The sequence below is a fragment of the Perissodus microlepis genome, chromosome 22 (genome assembly GCF_051167445.1).
Source record: "Perissodus microlepis isolate ML-2025 ecotype Zambia chromosome 22, ASM5116744v1, whole genome shotgun sequence".
Lineage (NCBI taxonomy): Eukaryota > Metazoa > Chordata > Actinopteri > Cichliformes > Cichlidae > Perissodus > Perissodus microlepis.
The window spans coordinates 15,947,554-15,974,520 of NC_140481.1; the positions used below are offsets into that span (position 1 = coordinate 15,947,554).

The following is a 26,967-nucleotide window of genomic DNA, read 5'->3' on the forward strand; positions in this document are numbered from 1 at the left end:
CTTCAGCTAAAGCTTCTTTTCCTTTTTTTTATTGGTGTTTGACATTTCTGTTCCTGCCTGTGGTGATATAGAGGAGAGTAGATAATCTGCTTTGTTCAGCCATGTTGAAGAGTGACTATCCCAAGTGGGATTATTCACATAGCAATCCCCAAAAGCCCTTGGTACTGTAACTGCAGTTCAGAGAGCCTCTCATCAGCCCAACCCTGATAAATCGCTCGCTTTTTTAGAACATAGTAGCGAAAAACCACATTTCTATTTCAGCTTTATTTAATGGTGCAGATCAGCTAAGGCCGCTTAATGCAAATCAATGCAAATGATTTCTGACTGTGCTCTTTAGCAAGTGGACACTTCTTTCACTTTGCCAGAAGGTTCCCATAGATGCATGCATACTTGATTAATCGAGTGGGTGCCGGTGCGGCCAGTCAGAAGTGATGTGACAGTAATAATTGTGAGTGCAGGTGACGAAGGCTTTGGGCGAGTGCCATGTTTGGATTCCAGAAAGCGGCTCGGGACAGTTGGTGAAAAGTGCTCGCACACGCCACCATCAATATGCCAACAACTGTGACCGCTGCTGTCCAGCTTTGTATGGAAATGATACGTCTGATGGCGAAAGGGCACCTCCCCCACTCCTCTCCTCTCCCACAGCGAGACCCCTCCTCATTTTGTTAAAGCACACTGGCTTTACGTACCTCAGCAACTCTGCAGATGTTTACATTCCTCTTTCCTTCCCTCGATTTCTTTTTGTCTTTCTCTCTCCTCCTCCTCCTTAGTCGTGTCTCTTGACCCCTCCCCTTTCTCCCCCTACACCACCACCACCTCTATTGTTGAATTCAGACAGGCTATTTATATCTTTCTGCCTGGCTGCTTCACCTCCCACTCCCTTAACAAGGTTTTCTTTATTGTTTTTGCTTTTTTGGGTGCACGTGAAAGCGAGCGCACACATGTGTGTTTGTAAATGCGCCGCAGCAAAGTGGCGTATTTGTGTCTGAGTCTTTCTACAGAGCACGTGAGGTTGCGTTAGCTTGGTGTGTGTGTGTGCTTTTGTTGTCCACATGGTTTGAGTTTGTAGCAGGAGGACGGTGCGGATGCTTAGCTGCGTTTCTGCGCTGGGATTTCGTTCTTTTTTTTTATGAGTACATTAGTTTTTCATGACTGTGTGTGTTCCTAAGGGGGTATCTCTGATGTCAGGCAACGTTGGCCCACTCACACTGAGAACACCAAAGCTAAGCTCACTAATCAGACCAGAGAGATCATCAGTCATTAGCATCAAACCATCTGAGCTGCACAGGCAGAGATGCAGAGCTAACATTTTTTTGTTGTTGCTGTTTTTGTTGCTTTGTGTCAGGAAAGAGATAGTCTTGTCTCATCTTCACAACAACAACACACTGAAAATCAGCAGGGGAAGAGATGAGTAAACTCAAGTTTTCTTGTCTTTTGATGCGGTTATTTATCTATCTCTTCATTTATTTATCTGTGTGTGTGTGTGTGTGCCCAGCAGTCAGCAGTATATAAAGTCTTCTTGCAAGAAAAGTCTCTACAAAGGTTTTGGTTGTGTGTGGGTGAGACTTATTGTGCATATGTGCTGAAGGCCCTGTAATTAATATTGTATAATTATCCAGTTTTGATCTAACGCAGCTTGAATCAATGATTAATTTAAAGCACCTCCTCTGTCTGTGGATTGATATTCGTGTGCGGGGAAAGGAGACAAACCCAGAATCTCTCTCTGTCTGGTGTTTTTTCAATACCTCACTTTCCTCTGCCGACAACAAAAAGACAAGATGTATGATTGCAATTACCACTTTGGACTAAATATGCAAGAGCAAATCATGTGCACAAGGATTCATATTGTTCTTTTGTTTTTTTGGCTCTCTGCTCTCCTCCTTCTATTTGATATTTTCTGCAGCAGGTGAGAATTTCTATTCAAGCCGCATCAGGAGACAGTGGTTGCTTACGTAATGGCATAAAGCCTGTTTTGCACAAATCAATTTTTCCACCGCCGTTCTAAATTAAGTGAAGCGCAATAAACTTAACGTCCTGACGATGTCTGGATCCCACTGTGCGTAGAAAATCACTGCTGTTGCATGGCTTCTGCAGCGTCTTCCATATGCTTTTCTGTACAGTGCCAAACTTGCACTTTTAGTGTAAAAGCCCTGTAACTGGCCTAAGTAGGAGCTGGTTGCATTATTAATGGGGAAGCTGTGTGATTTAGTTTTCCAGACAACTTCAGTCTACCCAGCATTCATGCATGAACGAGTGCTCTTAGGCCCTTTCCCCCCCCCCTTATGCATTACCTCATATAATTAAATAATACCTGATTTTATGTCCTTGATGAGATTGTTAATCACCACCAATTTACTCACCCCTGTGGGACAATTAATGCAGAATGTTCATATTTCCAGCAACAACTTTGTCATAATAATACACTCATTAATGCAACGGCGTACACAAGCCAAGGTCAGCACTCGGCTTTCATCAGCATTTCTTGATAGACTTGCAGTAAGTGGCGATTTCCCAAGCGACTCTCTTCTGTGGTCATCCATATGGGCTGTGCTGCGCCTCACACAGAGCTGGTTGTTGAAAAAGAGCTCCTCTGACAGTTTGTCTCAGCATGCATTGCTAGCCCTCTAAATATGGCAACAACAGCAGCCAACAGCAACAGCCGGTGTCGACCCAGCATCACTCATGTGGAAGGAAGACTAGAACCGATGCAAGGAAGGTCTTCAGATGTGGTTTGCGGGTACGTGGACATATTAGGAATTTCCATTAATTACTCAACTAATTGTTGTGTGTGCTAGTGGTGCTGGCTCCTACTGAGTAATGCTTGGGAGAGGAGGAATACAGCAGCGTATGTGCACTTTAAATGTGCACATTGGGAGTGTGTAGAAGTGTTTTGCCTACAGTACAGTATGTGTGCTTCTCTGTGGTGCAGTAATGCTGTCAAATAGGTCCCCGAGGCATTCACTGAAAGAGAATGGAGCTGCTTTTCCCTGCGCTTTTAAAGTTGCATTTACCCCTTACCACTCTATTTTATTTCATTGAAATACCCAGATATCACGACTCCTTGCATGTCAGCTGTAGGGGGGTTTGGCACACAATTGAAATTTTAATGGATGAGACTAGCGCCTTATCCTCTCAGCAGAGTTAACATAGAGCTGCGACAAAGTTCGTCAGTAGAGTCTAAGAAAAACCAAAGGCTGAAGTGGTGCTGTGACTGCCTCGTTGTTCTGTGTTGCCGAGCAGTTTGTTTAAGGTAACTCCAGTGATTTTCTTAATATTTTCCTTATATACAGTACTGTCAAAAGCCTTCTGCCACCCCTTATTTCTTTAAATATTGCCAGGAAAATGGCAAATGGCTGCAGCAATTTATTGAAATGTGTCCAAACATACATGGAAATACAGTGTACGAGTCAAGAAACAGTTTGTACTATTCTAACGAGCTTGAAAGTCGGTATTTGGTGCGACCACCTTCTTCAACACAGACTCTTTTCTGGAAGCTGTGTTACAATTTCTTTAACTAGTCTGCGTGATTAGCTCTCTAGGCTTCTTAAAGGACAATTAGAGCTCTTCTTTGGATGTTGGCTGCCATCATGATGATCTCATACAGCTTCAGTAATGTTCAGCTCCATGATCCATGACTGATAGTTCCATCGTGAGTTTTTCTATGCAGGTATGCTTTTACTGCACTGACAGGGTGTCAGGGGCCATGCTGAAAAATTAAACCATTGCCATTCAAAGGCTTTCCAGGTGGTATTGCATGGTGGAAAATCCGATGGTACTTTTCTGCGTTCATAATTTCATCAATTTTGATGAAAGATCTTCAACACCACTGGCTAAAATGCAGCCCCAAACCATGACGGTGCCTCCACCGTGTTTTACAGATGGCTGTAGACTCTCCCATCACCTCCTCCATGCTTTTGCACAAAGGGAACATTACTATCCCAGTTATGATAATTATTACTGATATTTAAAGATATATCCTCTCAAGTTCCTTTCAGTTGTCCCCTCTGTAACCAGCACATGTATGCCACTGACAGCAGCTAGCACGCAGTTGTTGTTTCAGCTCAAGCTTTCAGTGCTCCAGACCAGTGCGAAGCAGTTAAAGCACAACACTATGCTAGTGTGTTTGTGCTGTCTGACTCCTGTCAGACGGAGATCTGTGTTTTGTCGTGCCTCCCCAAACGTCTTCTCACACAGGCTGCAGGGCTGAGTTAGAGCAAGAAACCGCACATTTGGCATTGTTGGCAAAGATTACTGTCACTATGATTTGGGAAACAGAAACCAGAGTGAAACAATGTCTGTATTCACAAAGGAAGCTCGTCTTAATATGGATTTAATAAACTAGGCAGCTTGCATCATCGATACTGATGGTTTTTTTTCAGGATGTTTTACAGCTTTGATGTAAGTCGTATTCTACCTATAAATCTTCAGCCACATAAAATTTCTATTTTTTCTTTATTTTTAAACTCTGCCTTTTTATCAGCTTTTAAATTTAATACAAACCGTACCCACTTCCCCTCTCCAGGCAGCGTGATAAGAAACGGGCATCTTTTAATGTCCATCTCTGTGGCATTGTTTTACTTTCAATGACATCATGGTCAGTTCTCAAGAAGATAATTGCTTACTGAATGTGGGACATCGTTGCAGGGAGGAGAAATGTAATGAATGATCCCCTTTATTAATTTTTTTTCTGCTAGTCACTTAAAAAACCCCAAATCTGACGGGAATGAACTTGTATGCGCAGATAATTATTGCACAAACACGTGCTGGCGTACATTCCTTTTGTATGCGAGCAAGCGTGCATGGTTAGTCTTCTTCATTTACGGCCTCATTGGCACCGTGTGAGATCGACTTTTTGATTGCTTTCACTGAGTTATCAGCGAAGTCGTTATTCTGTGATTACCGCGTTGTTACTTTGCCCACCAAAGTCTTACCAGGACAATCTCCAGTTTTTACCACACAGGCGTGAGTGGCGGGTGAGCAGTTGACTGGCAGCTGGTAAATGATGTCATTAGCATCTCTCAAGCAAATGGAACGGCGGTGACAGTCGATTGGTCGTTGAGAAGGGGAAGGTAATTTGTTCCGGCTGAGGCGTTGCCGATGATGGAGAAGCCAACTAGAAGAAAGGAGAAGGAGGACGAGGAGATGGGAGCGTGGTAGACGCGTCAGTGGCCGGCTCTTCATTACATGGACTTGATGGCTCATGGGACAGCATTTAATTACTTTTGCCGACTCTTGCTCTGCTGATCAACTTCTCTCTTGCAAAGAGCTACAAGTAAGAATCACTGACTGTTGTCTAGAATAGATTAGTGCATGAGGGGGAAAATGGAGAGAGGCAGAAATAAAGATAGAGGCGACGACCAGGATGAACGATTGGCCACTTAAATCATCTAAAGTGTACTTTAAGATGACGCCATTCCAAAAGCGGAGCCTAAATTTGGTGCTGAGGATTTCTCAGCTCAGGCGGTAAAAAGTTTGTTTCAGCGTTGACGTCATCTCACCTCTGCCAAGGTGCTCTCTGAGCAATCGGTGGATAACAGAGAAGGATGAAGATAAAATATTCATAATGCCCTGTTGTGAAAGGACAATGTGTTCGTATTAAATGTGATGAATATTCGCAGTGTTAATTAGCATCAGAGCAGCCACATGGGCCAACAGAATTGTTTTCCCGGTGAAGACATGACTGCAAACAAGGCATATTAATGAACAATCCCCAGAGACAGCTGGGCTGAAACACCAGAGCTGGATCGCGGTCTGTCCCTGGAGATTGAGATTAGGTGAGAAAGCAGGCTACAGGTGACAAGAAGATTCGAAAACGTCATTTCAGGGTTGGTCTTCAGTGTACTGCAACTGTTTTTGTCACAGTTTTATTATTTTCTTTATTTTTATACAGATTCTTAGTGACATAATGTTCCTTAATGGCAACCTGACACCTCATTTGTAATCCTAATGGGGAAATAAATTCATTTTAGGCTTATCACTTTTATAGGCGCGTGTGTGGAAAAAATGATGGGGAAGTCGGTGAGGGTGTGATTAAAAGTACGGGAAAGGAGTGATGAACCTCTGGTAGCGTGATTGCAAGTTGTGGCTTCATCCATTTGCAATTTTCAGCTCAAAGAGGAGGATGAGGAGGAGGCTGGGGTGATGGGCTGAAGCTCAAAAGGCAGTCTCGGGGTGCTGTAAACCTGTCACAACCTGGACGCCTGTTTCACCTCATGAAAATATGGCATTCATGTTATGAGGATGCACAGGTGAGGACAGGACATGGAAAAACAGATGGAGAAGTCATCCAACAGTGGGAATATGGATGCGCATGGATTTATGTCAATTTAGTCCCGACTGGTGCAGAGGGAAAACGTCAACACTCACCCTCTAGTGGACACACTTTTTTTGGGGGGGGGACATTTACGTTTTTTAACCTGTTCATGTTGCACTACTGCACATCAGTTAGTAAAGAGATTCATATCTCATCACTAGAAGAAGCCACGTTGTCCGTGCAGTTCTTTTTAAATATAGTAAATCATAACATTTTTACTCAGTGAGCATGTTGGTTTCAAAGAGCCCTCGTGCACAGCTGTCGGGATTGTTTTGAAAATAATATAATGAGGTCAATACGTTGCATAAATGGGCTTTATCTTCATCCAGTACGGAGCTTCTTTGTGACCAACCAAAGATCCTGATTTTGGCTTTTATGCGCTCCGTTAGGGGGGATTTGAAGGATGCACTTTTGTACAGTCGTTGATGTTTTGCATTAGTTATAGTGCCACTTAGATTTGGATTACATTAGAGAAAAACCACAAATCCACTAATGCGAGTCTGTGTCTGGGCTTTGTAAATGAATCACACTGCATATGGTCAAAGTCTCAGCTCTGTAAGTGATTCTTCAGAGGAATCTAATGACCTGTCATATCTGGTCGCTAAAATATACTAATTTCAGAGGCCAGCTGTAAAATTGCCAGTGTGCTTGCGGCTCTGTGTAACTCCCTCTCTGACCTCCTGACACTCCTTGTCTCCGTGCTTGTCACCTTTTTGCATGTGTTTAGTTCCCAGGATTAATTTGTTGCCCATTAGTTTGGAAGTCAGTCATTACCGCCTCCAAACATATTTTGTTCCAAAAGTTAATCCCCAGATTAAAGTTTGTAATCGGTTACAAAAATACTTTTTTGTGGTGAAAGCTTAATACCAGCATTTTACCACGAGACTCCATCAGATCTAGAATTAGACATGGGTTAAGTCCTTTTTCTGGCAGTATTGCTGAGCTGCTCCAACTTCCCCACAGGAGACTTTGGGTCCAGGCCTCCTCTTAATGCTTTTTAACACAGAGAGTACTGCTGATTCTGATCTAAGAGGATTAACTTCAATCGCCTGCGTCATCTGGAGTGTTTTTGTTTTTTGGTGCCGAGCTGGGGTTTATTCTGTGCCTGCTACACTTTCACCAAGTCCAACCTATTTTTAATGCCCTCACCCCTCGATCTGAGTAGTGTGAGGCCACAGGTTAGCAAGTTGATGAGTAATCGCTTTGCAGTAAAAACAAACAAGAATAATATTACGTAAGACGATGTTTGGGATCTTAGCTGGGTTTTGGCATAGCTGTTAAGAATGGGAAGCTGAGAGATTTCACCGATCATGAATGTAGAAGTATCCATTTGTTCTGTGCACGTGTTAGCACAAAACATGATCTCAAACTCTCATCATCTCCTAATTTAATAAAGTTTGTAAGAAAGCGTCTCCAGAGGCTGGAAACAAGTGTGCTCTTAAGCACTCGATCAAGCCAAATCAAAGAGAACAGAAGGCGGACGTTATTTCTTTGCATCACCTAAGTGTGATTCGATCTAGCGAATCAGCATCTGCAGGCTCAAACGGCGCTTCTGACAAAGTTGATCTGTCATCGTATCTGCCGTCACATCATCTCCAGTTAGTGGAGGAGCAGTGCTTAGCCAGAGAGAAACGGTAAAAAGTGTTTTTGAATGAAAGCTGCTCTCTTTTTGAATGTTCTGTTTGAAACTTTTCAGGACGTTTTCAGTCAGATTCCTTTTTTGTGTGTTGGGAAAATGCGTTCGCAGATCAAGAAAATTCAGGATCTTTGGATCACACCAGTGTTAACGTTCTAATTATGCAAACTGCAAATCACTTGTCAGAGCACAAAGTTAAATGGAAGCAGCTGTCATCGAGTGTTTGAGCACAGGACTCATTTTCTAAAACGCTTCAGTGTGACTAGAGAAGGATGAAGAGCTTTTATATGCATAGCCAGCATATTACTGTCATAAACCTGGTTTATTACTCGTCCTAGCTTTTGTGTGCTTTTAACCATTCTTTATGGTTTCTGGCACTTTTGTTATGTCATGATAGAAACTTGTGTAAGCTCTTCATTTTTCAGAGAATTTCCTTGCGTGTGTTTTTTTGAGTTTTCTTGCGTGTGCCGCACACCAACACATCAATTACTGCGTTTCATTTTTATTGCACGAGCAGTTAAAAGAGATCATTTATTGATCTGGCTTTGTTGTCTCTTTTGTTATTGCTCACTTCAGACAGTGTGCAGATGCTCTAAAATAAATAATCCAGAAATGCTTTTGATGACTTTGAAGAGCACTCCTATCGCGCTTCTGCACCCATTTCCAAAAAACTGGTTTTAGCTGAATTTTAATACTGTGAGCAAGTTCTGTCATGTATTTCCCCGATATACGATACTTTTATTCGACTACCCGCTGCTAAACTGATCTCCTTTGCTCTTTTTCTACTTGATGCCCAATGAACCAGACTGGATTAGAAGCTCAAGTTCTGGAAAAAATAAAAGGCATAAATCCTTTTGGAGTGAAACGCTCCCCTGAGCCTAAAATTTGCGTGGGGTTAGCGTCAGGGGGGTGATTTTGACTTCCTGTGTCTTCTTAGATGTAGTACACGCTCTCTGTCTTCACCCATTATTTCTCCTGCACCCTCTATAATCTCATCTTGCTCTCTTTTGCTTCTCTGCTCTGCTGTGCAGGTAATGCAGGTGGTGAGGGAGCAGATCATGCGAGCACTCACTGCCAAGCCTAATTCCCTGGACCAGTTCAAGAGCCGCCTGCAGAACCTGAGCTACACAGAGATCCTGAAGATACGTCAGTCAGAAAGGATGAATCAGGAAGACTTCCAGTCCCGCCCCATCCTGTGAGTCATGCAGTCATTTTTTTGGTTTGAGTTTTGTTTTGTTTTTTTGCATAAACTCCAAACTTACAAAAGCATGCATTTGACAGAGGGTTATATTGTTTGAAGTGTTACACCAAAGCTCTCAAAAGCAGCAGCCAAATGCTTTATTTAATATGAATAGTAGCTACTAATGTTTTATTCATTCATGTTGTAGAGCTTTGCAGGAAAAGCCACTCTGAAAACAATGAAAACTACAGCTAGGTGATATTCCTGCTGGTATACAGAAGTGCATGAGAGCATAATATGTGTCTACAAATAGCTGTAGTACTTTTCTCCTGATCTCCAACTTGGCCCACAGCAGGTTGCGTCTGCGCTTTGCTCTTGTAATTGAAAATATACATAAAATTCAAATTGTCTGCAAACAGTATTCCAAATGAATACTCCATTAATGACCCTCCAGCTCACTGCGCTCGGAGAGCTAGCCCGTAATAGATCACTCATTCAATGATGCAGGTCCGGTAATGAAGAGCATTGTTTTGTCCTGCCTGTATTTAATGGAGTAGGTAGCACTATTGAAAAATCGTTGCATCAAGAGAGCTTGTCCCTTTGAAGAGTAATCAATGCCTTAGCCAAGGGCTTATTGAATCAATATTGGAGGGGTAGAGACCAAACTTTAGTAAGCAATTAAACCCGGTGAAAAAAGCAACACAAAATAAAGAAAGTTGCACAAAAGTTTTTATATAATCATATTTAACAGATTGGTTTGAATCACTTTCCTGGTTAATCTAGCACACACCAATTCATTGCTGCGTCCTTCATTAATGAGGAAAAGATGAGATGCACCCAGTCTATGTGAAGTGATTTAAAGCCAAGTGAAAATGAAACGGCACGCTTTAAAACTGTATCACAGCTGTGGAGAAGAGCTGAGCATCGCAGAGCCTCTTCTAAAGACTGCCGTCGGAGTTTTCCTCTAATCTTTGCAGCACGATTAAGAATTGTAAACACAATGAGCTGAGCACGTCAGACCAGATATTTAAACAAGCCCTGCTTTACTTGCTGCGACCGCTCGCACTTCTCTACTACAAATTATTGGGGGGAATGAGTTAAGACATGAAAAGAAGGTGAAGCGACACTTTCACTTCACTTCAAAGCTGCCCATCTTTGTAGACGTTCTCAGCTTATTATTTTATGTAATTTGAGATGTACAAAATCTACACCTTAATTCAATTGTAATAAGTGGCCAAGTGTACATTACCAGGAGGCCCGTGCCTCATTGCTTTCATCATTTAAACACTTGTTAACAACCACAGTGCCTTTTTTGCGGAGGTCTGTTCGTACAAGACGTTCAATTTTCGGTGAATGGATTCAAATTAAAACTGAGGAGCTGCTTCCCGAAAAGACGAAGCAACAAAGTAATCTGAAACTCTCAGGCAAAAGCAGCCTCGCCCGTGTCGACCTCAGTCATGAGCGCGGTGCATGAAGTGGTAAAGACGAGCTATTGTCATCCATCCTTTCCCAGCCATGCCTTTCTCACTAGCTGTTTCTTTAAAGATGTCAGAGCCAATGTCCTAACACAGATCGGTGTAATGACTGGAATCACCAATGAGGCAAATACATGCCTAGGGAGGGCCAAGCAGGGAGACGGATGAAGGGAGGAATAAGCGAGTGAGCCCGAAGGAAGACGACGATGCGATCAGGAACGGCGAAACATAAAATTCTCACAGTCAGTAATATTTCGACGGTAGAAAACAAATGTATAGTAAATGTGATGAGAAAGGACTCGGCTGTAATAATGATGGAGAGCGGCACTGCTCAGGCAGATGATATACATAATTCATGTTGACCGGTGCTGTGTGCTCTGCATTCGTATGCAACGGAAACAACACACATACATGAAGCTGCATGAATAAACGAGAGGAAATCGAGCAGATGCTTCAGAAACACAGGTTTCCGCTGATCCAACCTCACGAGATGCTGTGACATATTTGCTGTGAAAGTGTATATGTGTGTGTTTTGGCCCTCTCTGTTTCATTTCCAACAATCTTATTGACAGGGAGGGTCTTGTGACTTCGCTGTCACCGGCTCGCCACACCGGGTGCGCTTAACGGGATTTAAACAATTCTCTTAAAGCAAGGGTGTGTGCTTGTTTTTCGGCAGGGAGCTGAGAGAAAAGATCCAGCCGGAGATCATGGAACTGATCAAGCAGCAGAGGCTCAACAGGCTGTGTGAGGGCACTTGCTTCAGGAAAATCAGCAGTCGCAGGAGGCAAGGTGAGGCGCAGCATTCACACACATGTACGCGCACAGGAGCAAACACGAATTTACAACCATACAAACTTGACTTTTGGTCATACGCATCAGAATCCACTGCCACGCCTCTTGCATCCACAAAAGATCTGCTTCCGTTTTCCTCCTTTGTCTTCTTCTGTTCTCTGTTTCCATCGCCTTATTCTCTTTTCCATGTGAAAACACCACGGGAGATATTTTATCTGAGGGGGATCTTTGAAGCTGTGGACTGCTGTGCATCTGCCGTCATGATCGCTCAGAAGTTTTCTGGCTCTCTGAGCCTTTGAGGCAGACACATAGTGAAACTCTGCCTCTCTCCTCGCTGCATACAGAAAAGCAGGAACACGCGTGTCTGCCTTGAGGTGCACGCGCGGCGTCTTCAGTCTCCTTTTGCTTCTGCACATACAGGGAAAGGGCGCGCTAACAAATGCAAAGACGCATAAAGCCAAAAGCCCTGTAAACACACTTCTGTTTGCTCTTCTTCAGACACATTTGAGGGGAAAGCTTTGAATGGAAAGAATGAAAGATGACTGTGATAATCCCCAGTTCTACACTACAGAGGATGTGGTGAAAATGGCAACCCGGTGTATTGCCTTTAGAGAATAACACGAGTGTGTTGTTCGGGAGATATTAGGACGCTCCCATTTAAAGCAGCACAATGGAGATGAGAGCAAAAGGAATAAAAATTGAAAATCCGGCAGACTGCTTGCATACGAGTGCATTCAAATCATTCCACCTAATATCGCATTTCACACTCGCTGCCACGAGAGAGAAGGAGCAGAGAGGAATAAGAGAAGCGGGAAAGAGAGGAGTAGCAGGTATAATATACCGCTCTTCACTCACAGAGGATTTAATCTGCCTGAGGCCTCATCCCTTCACTCTTCTGTCCCCCCACCTTTCCATAACCCCTCTCTGCCACTTTTGCCTCTACAAATACATTAAATTAAAAAAAGGAGCCCAGTGACAAGCTTAGGATGTGGTTTGGTTCGCTGTTATTGCATTGCTGTCAGAAGCTACCCTGCAGGAACTGTACTTTTCAATAAGGCAAATCAAACTGACTGACTGAGTTTAGACCTCGTCCTTTTTTTCTTTTTTCTTTTTTTTTCCCTCCATGCACCAATTTATTCAGGCATTTTAAAACCTGATCACTGATCCATTCATCTTGGCAGCTGTCATCCAGATGTTGTCATAGCCGGATGACGGAAACGGAGAAGTTGAAAAGAAGCACAGAAGTGGGGGAGAAAAACAATTGAGTTAAAAAGATTATTCAGGACAGACGTTCAGGTGGAAACCGTCAGCCGGATTAAGTGTCTGATCTTCTTCGCTGCTTGTGGCCGACTGATTTACGCTTGTCTAGGTTTTCCGGAGCAGCATGCCGTGATTGAGCTCATATTACCATATCATGGTCATCATTACCTCACAGAGATCCTAGAAAGCTTCTCAGTGGAACTGGGAACACGCAGCCTTTGTGGATCCTACACAAAAAGAAAGCACGCTGGACCCTTTTAGAAGACGAGTGTATGTAAAGCTATTTTGGAGCCCTGCTGGATCTGACACCAGCCTGTGGGGTTCCACCGGCTTTAATCTGCTGCAACAGCACGCTAACTATAGCCAAGTCATCTCCCTGCTACAAGCTAGCTGTAGCTGATATCGCCTCTGAGGACTCTGAGGAGATTGCCGTTTATCCACAACACTCCTGCACCCCCATTCGTCAGCGTCTCTCTGTGGCTTGCTTTGTATTCTTCCTCTGCACATGTGAATTTATGCATTCTTTATTTACTTCTTCCTTCATTAATACCCACTAAGGCTTTGTTCTCGTGCCGGTACTGACAGCAAATTCATGCATTGAAATGTGAGAAGCTCCTCTTCTTGCAAAGCTTAAGGAAGCAATGCCACTACGAGGCGATCATGCTTACCTAGTCAAAATTTTCCTTTATCTTTGGTGCCTTTCTTAGACAGATTTCCCAGTTATTACTTTATTAAGTCTCTGTATGCTGGAAGTGTTTATTTTATACATGCAGTAAGTTAGATGGGCTCTCACTGTCCCCTCACGCAGTCCTCAGCACTCCACGGCTTCTTGTGTGATTATTTCAAAGACTCTCGTCCCGACATAAAATATTAATTAAGCTGACTTCAGTGCATTTGAATCCTCTCTCTACTCCCCATGCTGCCCATTACAGGAAAACACTTTTTAAAAGGTCAGCTTGATGGCACTTTAAAGTTGGAAAGAGTGCTATGTGTGCCGTCTTAGTGCAGGATACTGCAGGCACTTTGTGTAAATGCTTTAAAGCAAAAGTAAACTTTAAAATTTGACCTAATTCTGTTAAACGTTATCGCTCACCAATGTTCTGGTTGCTGACTTTGTGATTGTTACGAGTGATACGAGAGATAAGTCTAAGATCAAAGACAGCAAGAAGACGAGCATGCACTGCTGCACAGACACACCCTATCAGTTAAGATGAGCAGTTTGAGAGCCTCCCATCCCCTCACAGCCACTGCACAGATCTCTTCTCAGCTCCCTGTGGACCAGTTCCACTCGAACCAATGGCCTGGCAGCACCGACTGTCTATTTTTAGCAATTAGGATTTGGACTGTGCACGCACCGAGCCGAACTCCCCAGTCTGTGCACTCTTTCTGCCAGCTCAGCTCGATGCCCACCTTGCCAGGAAACGGCTGACAAACACCAGGCTGGAGGCAGAGGCTGCTGACGGAGACAACGACCAGCAGTGTGTACAGACACAACTGGTGCTGAAGCTGCTGGGGGATTGCTCAGGAGAGCGGCCACGAGAAAAACACACTAACACGATTTTGACTTGAATTGTCCTCTTAACGGTTACAATGATGTGACAACCTATGCACAGTAAATTTTTTTGCTCACCTAATTTTAGGCCACTTTTTAAAAAAATAATCAGATAATATTTTGCTGTTGTATATAGCTGATATAATTGATGCTTTATCTTTGATAGCCTTTGTAATGTTGGATGTGAGCTTTGATTCCCTTTTAGAGAGAACCTTAGCTTTTGATATTAAAAGACTGTCATTTTTTACCTCATTTCCTCAGTCTTCACAGAAAAGTAGCTTGGATCCCATGTCTCTGCCAAGGACTCGATATACACTTCGTTTAATCAGGTCACAGTTAAGGTTTCATGCTCTTTTGAGCCTTTTGAGTGAGAGTTAAAGAAACCTGGATGTCCTTTTGTGATCTTGAATCGACCGTGTTTTCTGCTGTTGAGTCATTGTTCGGTGATGAAGGCCGCCAGTTTTGTTGTTGCCCGTCCAGATCCCTCCCTCCCTCCCTTAGTGGAGATCATCGTTGCCCATCTGTGGATTTTCCTCAAGGCTGTTTTATTTTTTGACACATATTTTTTGCCATGCTAATTTTCTCTGCTGTTGATGAGTCATGCAAATCCATACCCGTGTGATGCCTTTGCCAGCTACTGCTTATTTCATAACACCTCTAAATCTGCTTCTTACTCCCTTCTGTCTTCCTGTCTTTCTCATCATTTGTTCTAGATAAGTTTTGGTACTGCCGTCTGTCTCCGAATCATAAAGTCCTGCACTACGGAGATCTGGAAGAGAGCCCTCAGGGTGAGGTGCCCCATGACTCTTTACAGGACAAACGTGAGTAAAACCTTTAATAGTTTTTTTTTTACAGTATTTTAGTACAATTTCTATTTAACTGCTTTCCCAATGACTTGCAGAGGAAAATATTTATCAGTATTTTATGTTGATTTCCTGCAAAAATGTGTGTCTTGCCGAATTCAGAGACGCGCAGCAGTCACCGACACTAACAGTTGGCTTTTTACAGACAGTGTTAACATCAGTTTTTCTTGTGGGCCTTGCACAGTGACAGATTTGGGGAAACTTTAAAGTTTTAATCACTTGAAGGAAAAAGGAAAAAAAACAAAACAAGAACCCATATGGGATAGCACAGTTGTCAAGGGGATGATGATGTTGTTGTCGTTGTTGTAAACTCACTTCTGTCCTCTCTGCAGTGCCTGTGGCTGATATCAAAGCTGTTATCACTGGCAAAGACTGTCCTCACATGAAGGAAAAGGGAGCCCTGAAGCAAAACAAGGTGTGTGTTTGTGTGTGAGCGTGCGCACATACATGCACGTGCACATGTGCATGTGTGTGGGCGGGTGGGTGTGTATCCAGGCGAGAGAATGAGTTCCTGTGTATGCGAGAGTTGCATAACGAGGACGTCGGTTACATCATTTCGCTTTAGGAAATAACACAATAACTGCGTCTCAGCGCTCTGCACAGAGGCGTCTCCGTCAGAGGCCTCGCGTAGAAATAAGTCACCGAATAGTCCGTTAGTTACAGACGACAATTACGCCAGAGGCGCTAAAAACGTGCTGGCATCTTGTCTTCGCTGTGAAGGTGTGATGGTAACGTTTGGGCGCGCCCTCTGCGGTGCCTCAACCAGGATGAAAGAGCCATCATGTCTGCATCTGTGTACACATCAGCTCTTCCTCGTTCGTACTTTTCCTCTGCAAACCCTCGGCCCCCACCCACGGGACTCCGATATATTGGATCTTGGATAAATAGCCTTGAAGACAAAGGAGCACGCCTCCTCTCTGCTTTGTCTCTTTTATTACCTTGTCGATAAGCGCAGGTCTAGGAGAATGACCTGAGGGGGGTCTGTGGGCTGTCTAGCAGGCCTGTCCCAGCCTTGTGAATGAGAACATAAGCACATTTCATTACTCACTGTTAGAAGACCAGCCAAAGTCACCTCTACAGACTTGGGAGCAGAGCAGGCAGTGCACCGTTTGTGGGACACTGGAAGAATAGAGAAGTGTGAAGTGTTTCCATATTATCTCCCAAATTCCTCCAGATATGTTACGTTACAGCATCACACAAATGATTGGAGGATATATGACAAGTGTGGATGATTGCATGCTTTGCTGTATTTCCACAATGTTCCAGCGATTTATAATGGGACCAGTTTATGTGGGGGGGAAAAAATCATCATCATCTAAAAAGCAAGTGCACATTTATTATTTAAAAAAATATATATTGTGGGAAAGAGGAAATTAAATTAGCCCATTACCAAAAAGACAGCTGCAGCACCCGTAAATGGTGCATGCACTTAAAAAGTTCATGAAAAGAAAAGCAGAGCGGTAACAAATGAACACGATCTGTCTTTTAATTGCACCAAAAAAGAGAGGAATTAGCTTTGAGGTCATAAACCTGGAAAAACTAACAATGTTGTTCATTTAATGTGGGTATAACACTCATTTCCTGCTTACCGCTGAAACGCTCAACAACTGTTTCATGAAGTGCACGGACACCCTCAGGAATAACTTGATCTACAGTACCCAACAACCAGTCACACTCCATCAGCTGTTCTTTGAGTTAAGTAATTATAGCAGGTTCTTTACCTATAAGTAGCTAACGCACTGAATCAAGAGGGTAAATATAGTAACGACTGCCCTTTTAGATGCTCACTGTGTGAGTGTGCAGCTTAAAGCGGCTGCACAGAGTAGATAGAATTACTCTCAGCACTTCTTTGTTTTTCTTTCCCTCTCTGAGTCAAATCTGACCACAGATTCTTTTAAGCTGTCCTCGGCTCCAGGCTCAGCCTCTGACTGAGTAATCCCCTACTGGCTTCGTAAAACCAGACGCTAATTTCACACAGATAAATTACTTGGATACATCTACAAATCTGGCTCTGTCACTACACTGTCCTTCTTCTCCGTCCAGATAATTTCATAAAATAGACTGAAGTGAATTTGTCTTTTTTGTCCCCGATCCCCAGCCCCTACTGTTATTTTACAGTAGCTAATATAAAAAGATCCCTACATATATCTCACTGGTACCGGATGAGTTAATGTGCAGCTGATATAACAGATGGTGATGGGACGTGGAGGAGAGCAGCATCGTGCTAGTATGGCAGCATTGTACTGTAAATCTCACCTGGTATTTCTTCTTCTTTTCTTTTTTGCTTCTACCTCTCTCCGTCCCACCTCCTCCACTCTCGCTCGGTCTTTGCACCATTTTCTCCGCCTCACATTCTCCCTCTGCTTTTCACTCTGTCCTCTCTGCAGGAGGTGTTAGAGCTGGCCTTCTCTGTCCTCTACGAGTCGGACGAATACTTAAATTTTATCGCTCCTGACAAGCATGAGGTAAGCTGACCCTGCAGTTGTTGACAGTGTCACACAGAATGAACGTGTGGGATTACGCATAGAGATCCTACGCATGGTTTATGCAGGTATAGAGCTGACACTTAAATAGTGGAGAGATGGCTTTATGGACAGATATAATTTCATCGAAAAACAAGTATAAAGACCAAAGCTGTATGTCAGGCTTATGTTATAAAAATTAGGACGCTTCAACATGATTTTATTTCTTTTTTTTTTTACGTTTTATCATCAAAAGAGTGGTTTGTATCGTCCAATGACTGTCGATATTTGGGATATAGAAGATAAAAATAAGTACACCAGGAGCAGCCAGGTGCTGCTAATTGAATACAGCTGATTAACTGATCATCAGTAAGTGTGACGATCCCTCTAAAAGCAGAAGTTTTGGGAGTTGCTGGTCTGGAGCATTCAGGTGTGTTAACAGACTTTCATCTTAGAGAAGAAATCATCGCTACCTATCAGTCTGGGAAGGTTTATAACACCATTTCTAAACATAAAGTCCAGCATTATACATCATATAGGCTTACCTATCTGGTGCCATATATGCGATATATATACCTGTTTTACACTTGTGTGCCTGCTTTTCATCTTCATTTGTTTAGCTTTGTTTGTGCTTTTAAGCTTGTGCAGGTAAAGTGAAAAAAACGTGTTTTCTGACATGTAAAGCATAAGTAGCACTGTTTAAACGTCGCATATGAAATGATGAGCGTTCATATTACACCAGCCTGTTTGCCGTTGGCTTGGAATGAACTTTATTTGGACTTCTGACTTGACAATGACTCGACCCAGTTTACTTGACTTAATTTTAGTTTGCCCCAAAAGGCTTTAAGACAGCTCTACTTATAAATAGTTGATAATCCTTGGGGAATGTGGCAAATAGAATTGCAATGTTGGTGGTTTTTTATAGATTGGGGCCAAATATAACTCACTGTAAACAAAGGTGTAATGCCTGAAAGCTTTCGCTGAGGAATGTAGAAACTTTTTGCCCTTTTTTGAAGGTGTTTTCTCTGTTTCGCAGTGTAGATTTTAGAGGTTTTGTTCTTTGTGCCGTACCTTTTTTTAACCATTCTTATGAATATTCTAATTAAAGTGCCTCTGCCCGTCTCTCCGCAGTATTGTGTGTGGACAGATGGTCTGAATGCCCTCCTGGGTAAGGAGATGACCAGCGAATACACCAAATCTGACATGGACACCCTGCTCTCTATGGAGATGAAGCTTCGCCTCTTGGATCTAGAGAACATCCAGATTCCAGAGGCCCCGCCCCCGATTCCCAAAGAGCCTAGCAACTATGACTTCGTTTACGACTGTAACTAGCTGTACGACCCCACAAGCCCGAACCCGAAACAAACCCCAAACCCACTGTATTCACTGGACCGGTCCCCTTTTCTTATAAACTGGAACAAGAATAAATAATAAAAAAAAAAAACATATAATATAAAAAAAATGAACTGTGATTGAAAGAAAAAAAAGGATTTCTTGAACTATTTTCCTCTTGCTTCTTGCTAGATGTTTATAAGGGAGAAAATGGTGCGTATTAACGATAACTGTTTGCACTTGAGGGACTTGGGGGTCGATGCAGAGTCATCACGTTGCCATGGAGAAGAGAAACCAGGAAGTGTTTGTTTGGCCTGTCGTTGGTCGTCCCACGTCTCCTCCTCCTCCTCCTTCACTCTCCTCCAGTGTCTGGTGTTTGAAGACATTCACCCTTTTCTTCTTCTTGGCTGCGGCGCTTACTGTCATTTTGCTTCAAGAATATTGCTTAGAAATTCCATTGGATTGTCCTTCCTTTATGTTCATGTTATTATTGTTCCTCAGGGCTTTTGTCACTAGGGGGTGAAGGCTATAGGGATCAAGATGGTGGTTGTGGGATTCAGGAGCAGGGAAGGACGATTGGGCGTCAACGGGGAGGGGGGCGTCAACTTCCCAGTAGTATTTCCTGTCACATTCCCACTTACAGTAGGACAATTGTGGCAGCTAAGTGTTTCCCAAGAGGCTGAATTACCTTTTAAGATGAATACTTTTTAAAACAGAAAGAGGAAAAAATAGTGTCGTCTGTCTACTCTGCCCTGCTTCACATGTAATAGAGACTGTTAGAAAAAGTCAATCCTTGAAATCCAGGCACTGTACCACAGTAAAAAGCCTCTTTTTGAAATATAAATGTAATTATCCCACCACTGCTTATTGCTTATTGTACACACCTACACAGTGGCTTTGCCATAGAACAACTGTAAAAGCGCCACCATTGTGCAACACGCGCTCAAACACACACTTGTCTCTCGCTCGTTTGGGTCTCTCGTTGTAAAGACTGCTGTACACAACATTCCTAAGCAATATTTTAGCTTTTTTTTCTTTTGTTTCGTTTATCATTTGTAAAATGACTATGATTTAGTGATTTTGCTTTAGAAAAACGAAAAAGAACAAAAATTGTGAACGTGCCGGGTAGTTAGTATTGCAAAATGTAAGTTAGTATTTGATCAAGGGAAGTTGACATTTTTTGTGTATGTTCAGGACCATATGGCCACAAAATTGAGAGTTTATGTATTTTTTTAATTTAAAAGCAGATCGTGGTTGTTATTTCTAAGTATGATTTATATATTCCCCCCCCTCCCCCTTCCTATTTAATGCCTTCAGATTGTTTTTTTTTTTTCTTTAGGATTTTTTTCAAAGCCCCTCAAAACTGCTGTTTACATTAAAGGTTTAAGAACTGTAACCACTCTACACTGTGCCTCTCTTCATTCACAAAGCACAACCGCAAGGGTCCAAGACATGACTCGTGATGAAAAGCAGTAATAGTAATTTCACTCTGTATTGAGACATTTGTTCTGATTTGTCACTCAGGCCGAATCCTGTGGAAAGATTTTTCCTTTTAACAATGAAAGACACATCGCTATAATTAATAGGTAACGGTCCTGGAGGCAATCTGTTTTTAATGGAACAGATAAAACAAGATTAACTATAACACAAATGAAAGCACTTCGATATTATCTGACCAAATCGCATGTTGGCACAGGATTCAATTCACAGGCATATGAAGGAGTTTTGTGTCAGTCTGCATCTGGACACAGACTTTAAGATCATCAGTGTCAAACAGCTAAACTAACGCAAAGCCATTTTAAGAGAAGTTACCAGACTTTGATGAAGTATCACAATATGGTCCTAAATTATTCTTGGGTTTAAACTTTAAAGTTTGCTTGATAAACCCAGATCCAGCACCAGGGTTCTTCTGGGCTCTTCTACATGGATATGTGATACAAGATTTCGCCAAACCAGCTTGTCTGGACCAGACATATTGGAACTATGTTAAGTGGGTGTTTTCCAGTGTGTTCACCTCAGTCCTTTTCTTGGTTCTTGAGTTAACCAGGTTTTTTCTCCAGTGCAACTCAGTCTGCAGATGTCTGGGTTAAATCCTCAGCTTCTAAAAACAGTCAGACTCGCATCTTGATATCCTTACGAACCTTTCGTTGACCATGACAAGCTTTCCGCAGTATAGATCGAGTCCTTCATTTCAAACGCCACCAAACTTTTTTTGACAAAGATTTTTGTCAGACTCTCTAGCAATTCTTTAAAGTGGTCTTGAGCAAACGTTTAAAGACCTTCTTTGGTCATTGTCTACTTTTTCACTCCTTTTCAATGCAGTCCTTGTACCTGAAAATTTTGAAAGTGATGTTTTGGTTTGTTTTTGAAGCAGCTTTATAGTGATTTATCACTCAAGCATTAGAAAAAAGCACCTAACTCAACCAGTGTTGTGTCGACACAGACAACTTAACAAAGAACATATTTAAGACTAAATTTCTCTATGCATTTTATTAGAAGTAGAATATTTTTCCCCATTTCTTTAGTTGAGTCTAACCAAAGATCATGCATAAAATTGTATTTTTGCACAATTAGCTACAAACTTGGGATCTCCTGGCACGGTGTGCAGTGTGTCCTTTAAAATGTGAGGAAACTGAACAAGTCAAGGACAAAAGAAGAACTGTCAGGTCTTAAAAAATAAAAATATCTGGGGCATATGAATAGTATCTGAAAGTCATGTCCGTAAGAAATAGGAAAAAGCCCTGACACAGGACCCAAGAGATGCATCTGTCCCTTCAGTTGATCCATCAGTGGTTCACTGAAGCCCCAACCTGAAATGGTCTCAATGGAAAGGTGGCTGTCAAGGAATCATTCTTAAGGAAGGAAAACGGGAGGAAAAGGCTGAGATATGCCAAATTATAGAACAACTGGACTGAAAATCAGTGGCACTTGTATTTTTTGGTTCAAATCATGGTCAATAAGTACACAGCTGTATGTCAGCCAATGGTGTTGCTGATTCTGTCAAAACTGATGGAATGGACACAGAAAAGTACCATCAGATTTAGATCCGCCATTCAGTACCATCTCTAAAATACCTGCTTTGTTTTTTAACATAAGAATCACTCTGGCAATGCAGTAAAAGCAAATTTGGATAAAAACAGAATGGAAATATATCAGTCATGGATTGGTCTCCCCATTGTTAGTGAAGCATTGTGGGATCATCTTGACTAAGGATAAAAACTCAGCTAAAAATAACCAAATACTGCAAGCTAAATAAAAACGTTCAGCTTCTGTACAGTAAATCATAAACAGCACACACCTTGCATTCAGGTGGGTGAGAATTGTCTTGGTGAGTAATAGAGGTTCTCCACCATCTCACCTCACAGACCTCCTGCAGAGACCGCAGGTTCATCTCCGTCTGACCAGAAGCTGTTACAGCTCCATTCAAAGCAACCACAAATGTGGCATTTTATGTTGTCCCACTTTCAGAGCAGGTATTTCTCTCACAGAGAATGTCGCCTTTATTAAAGCAATATTTCATCTTTATGAATCTGCCCTTTTACTTTGAAATAGAGTTCTGTGTGGAAGTTGGCAGAAAATGCAATTTTCAAAGTTAATATTTTATTTCACAGCTAAATAGTTCAACTTTTGTTAGTGACACATTACATGAATTCCAAACTTATAATATTACTACTTTCAGAGCAGTCACTGGAAAATCCTTAAAAGATTTATGAAAAAAAAAATATCAGTGAAACTTGTGAACTACTAAGCACCAGCTTTTGTTTTTAAACTCAATATTTAATCTCAGTTTGCCTTTTGTGTATACGTCCCTGGTTTTGGTGCTTGGGTTTTCCCATTACATGCCTGGCTGTGTCACAGGATGTTTATTTCCCAACACGCAGGTCATAGCGGCTCCCTACTCCTCAGTGTGTGACACCATTTCCTGCTTGACGGCTCTATCTGCTACCCGGCCCAGGAACCTCCACCGAGCTCCGTCTTTAGGCAAAGATTGTTCTCACACTAATGGATACTGATGCCCTGTGCTCATTAGAAATGTAAGTCAGTGCCTAACAGCATCTGTCTCTCACTCTCTTAAGCGAGGAAGAAAATATTCTACCTCTTGCCTCCCACCCAGCCTTCGTTTCAGTCACAGTGTCTCTCACTCACGCGCAGCGTGCAGTTATTTGAACTGTCACAGTTAAATGGCTCCATTCCTGCGAGGGGAAGCTGTGCTCTGTATGTGAGAACAGCCAGTCTGGTAGAGTGGATTACTCAGTAGACCTGATGTTCTTTGTGAATATCTAGTAGCTACTCATTAGAGGAATACCAAAACCCTAAACTTAAAATCAGTTCATGTTAAGTGTGACATACGGTTCACATATCAAATCTTAACACTGACAAACCTCACACTGTCCTACAGTCCCAAATATTCATAATGATGGCAACTCGATGGGCTCGGATTTTGTGCATCCCCACCTTGTAATATGTCTCCCTGTATAAATTTTAACTGGGTTAGTTCAGTCTTTTCTATTTTCCATGTTCAAGAAATCAAACATTCCACTTTCCAGTGCCAGAGGGCAGGTGATTTAATAAGGCTTCTGCATGTCTTCCTGAGGTGCAACAGATGAGGAATGAATATGAGCTAAATCCAAATTTGGTTGTATAGAAAATTACAGTCAGCTACATGAGAGAATCAGATTAAAATACTGACAGTAACTGTATCATTTAGGCTAAAAAAGGGGCCTCCTGCCTGCTGTTGTGTCAGGATCACTTGAGTCAAAACTGGGATTGCTACTTTATCTGCAGTAACAGAAGCTGGTGGTATGTCTCTGTTCTAGGACCTCCCGCCCTTCCACACATGTACTTAGGGAGCTTAAGGAGGCAAGAGCACACATTCCCATTCTTCCATGTCTACACAGGGCAGGCAGCAGCAGAGCAGATGTTAGTGGCTATGGGTTTGACACTGACTAAGTTAAAAGGTTATGAACTGTAGGTGGGTGCGGGTTGCACTAACGGTAAAGCAGTTCACATAGCATGCCATCAGAAGGGCATCAGCAATTGCTCTGATGTGTCAGAACTAATGCTATGCAACATTTCTGTCAAGACCAATGCATTGCATTGCAGTGTTTCATACTGAGGCACTTGTATTATTTGCTTGTTTTACAGATATATCGATCAATATATTCTGAATGCATCCTCAGCTGCAGATCAGTGGGGATTTTATTTCTATATACCACAAATCTATATCTGTTTTTATTATATAAGGTGCACTGTGTGCTTCGGTGTTTGTGTATGCAAGTGCTGTCTGTGTTTATTTTTCCACGCACGCTCATCTGCGACAAGCAAGAGGAAAAGGACTTGGCTGGCCTCATTACGAGTTCTTGGAGACTTCATGCAGAGAGCGAGACAGCAGCCCGAGGGCCGGAGCCAGCAGGGCGCATCTCGTCTCCTCATCCAGGAGGACACACTAATCAAATCAGATTAAGGCTGGAACTGATTACATGGGCATGCACACTTCCACAGCAGGTTATCAGACAAGCTAGCATGGCAAACTCATCGCTCCTTCTGCACTCACCAGCATCCACTTGATAGCATTTAAGGGTCGGCCCAGACAAACTCACAAACAACATGGTTGCAGCTGAAACTATGGCGGCGAGGTCTGCAGAGCCACAGCTATTTTCTCTGCCAGTTTGTTTGTTTGTTTTTATTGCAGTAAAATTCCTTTTATCTTCAGAGCAGCAGATTTGCCAGCTAGAGATATTTCAAAATCCCACTAAACTTCTCTTTGGGAAATGTTTTTGTGTGTGATATGGTTGAACTAATCCTTTTAAACTCTGAGTTAGAATTGGTCTTGTGCTGCTTGTTGCTGTTGTCCCGCTTCTATTTCCATTGCATTGAAGACTTGGGGGGTCAGGAAGCTTTGTGCCTTTTTAGAGATTTCTTACCACACCAGCAAAGCATCTTCAAAGCAGGATTAAGGGTGAAGCCAACACAAACAATGAAACTATACTTTTATTATCGAATACGCTGCCATAGTTCAGTTTCTCCCTAAGGGTGTTTTTGACAAAACGTCGTCTTACTCGAGTAAATCACAAATCTAATGGTGCCAAAATAGCAGCTAACAGGCAGAGGAGAAAAAAAATACACTGGAGAGTGGTTCCAAGTTCTCTTGCTCATCATTTGTATTGACTTGTTTTCTCCGCTTGCATTCACTTTCTCATTTCTTTAGACTTTAGTCCAATCTGGCACGTATCAGAAACAACACTGATGCTATTGATGAGTGCAGGGACAGATCCATTTCCCTTGTGTGTTATTATTCACCTAACCCAAGGGCAACAATTTTCAGTCCATATGGAGCTGAATGAAAAGAGCTGGAAGCTGCAGTCTAATAGCTTTTCTTAAAATCCAAGTGTTTTTTTTACATATATAAGTTAAAATACACTTTATAAAAATCTCCATATACTGTGGTAGGAAGAAGGCTTTGTTTTCTCTATATTCACAATGAGACGTAAGCAGTTTGGAATTACTTGTACAAGGAGTTGGTGTAGGAAGAAAAAAGGAAAAGCGTGCTCACCAAAGGGAATTGCGATCCATCTCGAGGGGAAAATGAAAGTGCATAGCCACAAATAAATTACATCACACATGCATAAAACATCAGCTCCATCCTAACAATAAAGACAGAAACTGTAAGTAAATTACTTCTGAACAGACGCATGTGCACTGGCTCTTACTTTTCCTCCTGCTGCTGCAGCACCCGGAGCCCTGACCCAGGATTATCAGGGCGAAATGATTGCATCAACCCAGACAAAGATCATCCCGCTGAAAGTGGGGAAACTGTGATTTAGATGAATGAGTACAAGTCTGGAAGTGATTTCCATTCCCGTCCCAACAGTTGCTTAATCTCAGCAATCTGAAAGTCTTATCGTCGTTGGTGCTGTTGCTGTGGTGATTGATTGAAGAGCTCTTCACAGAGTGCTGCAGTCACTCAGCAATTGCAAGTGTTTTACGGGCACAACGGGACTAATGTATGGGCTCAAAATGTGGTCATAAATATTTTGTACTTGTAAAAAAGATTTGTATTTGTAAAAAAGATTTGTGTGTGCGTAAAAAAGATTTGTATGTGTAAAAAGAATTTGTGTGTGCGTAAAAAAGATTTGTATGTATAAAAAAGATTTGTGTGTGCGTAAAAAAGATTTGTATGTGTAAAAAGAATTTGTGTGTGTGTAAAAAAGATTTGTATGTGTAAAAAGAATTTGTGTGTGTGTAAAAAAGATTTGTGTGTGGACTTAGCCCAAAAAAACCCCTGCAAGTTACAAGTACGAATTTTGACCCTATTTTTCTTCCTTTCATCTGATTGGTCAATGTCATGTCAATCACAAATGTAACAATCCAATCAGAGAACAGATGGGTTTGGCTGTCGGAGGGGCGCTTTTTTTGAACTGCAGGTCTTTGAAGGGAATAAATGCCCTTTTACATGCCAACCCAGCGTTTTCCTTCATCACCACGAAGGAAAACAGTCTGCGGTCGTCCGAGTTTGGTGATTTTTGTGTCACAGGTCTACGTGTTTAATATAGGGACTTCCACAGCCTTTTCAACAGCGCTGCGGACCGCGGGGTGGGGGCGGGCAGTGTTTTGGAAATGACAGTCTTCATTACAAAGCTTTCTTCGTTATGAATTAGCATACATGTTTTTATTGAACATTTGAAGAACCAGCAAAAAAAACAAACTCTTGTAGAGGACATAAAGTCAGAGATAGAAAAGACAAGGAGCAGGTGCATCTAGTACAGGTAGAGCTGCTGCAAAAACCCACAGAGCCCAGCAGCCAGCGTAACAAATTCTGGATCCTTTGCTTTTAGTTAGCAATTAGCAGCACATCCTGCGTCCGATGTGAAAGGACTTTTATGCTGCCCACTGTGACTCATAGCAATGGTCCCGGGTCAGCCCTGACTTTGTGTTAAACTAATCCTAAAGTAATAATGGTATTTCTAACCACTGATATAGCACAACTTTATCCTTTCAACAGCTGCTGAAAGTTAGGGGACCTAGCTGCTATCGGATATTTATATAGAGATCCTCCAGCTTCAAACTGTATTACCCTTCAAGGACCTGCAGTTCAAAAAAGC

General features: G+C 42.2%; 1 protein-coding gene across 5 annotated transcripts in view; it reads left to right on the plus strand.

The window, feature by feature from the left end:
• elmo1 (engulfment and cell motility 1 (ced-12 homolog, C. elegans)) overlaps window positions 1–20,261 on the plus strand; it is a 100,718-nt gene extending 80,457 nt beyond the window's left edge. For all 5 annotated transcript variants that reach the window (XM_084919990.1, XM_084919988.1, XM_084919991.1 and 2 more), the window contains 6 exons: window positions 8,981–9,144; window positions 11,281–11,393; window positions 14,922–15,029; window positions 15,404–15,486; window positions 17,459–17,536; window positions 18,665–20,261. In XM_084919990.1, the coding sequence (XP_084776116.1) occupies window positions 8,981–9,144; window positions 11,281–11,393; window positions 14,922–15,029; window positions 15,404–15,486; window positions 17,459–17,536; window positions 18,665–18,865 (747 nt within the window). In that variant the 3' untranslated portion in view covers window positions 18,866–20,261. The remainder of the gene's footprint in view (window positions 1–8,980; window positions 9,145–11,280; window positions 11,394–14,921; window positions 15,030–15,403; window positions 15,487–17,458; window positions 17,537–18,664) is intronic.
• Window positions 20,262–26,967: the final 6,706 nt, after the last annotated feature.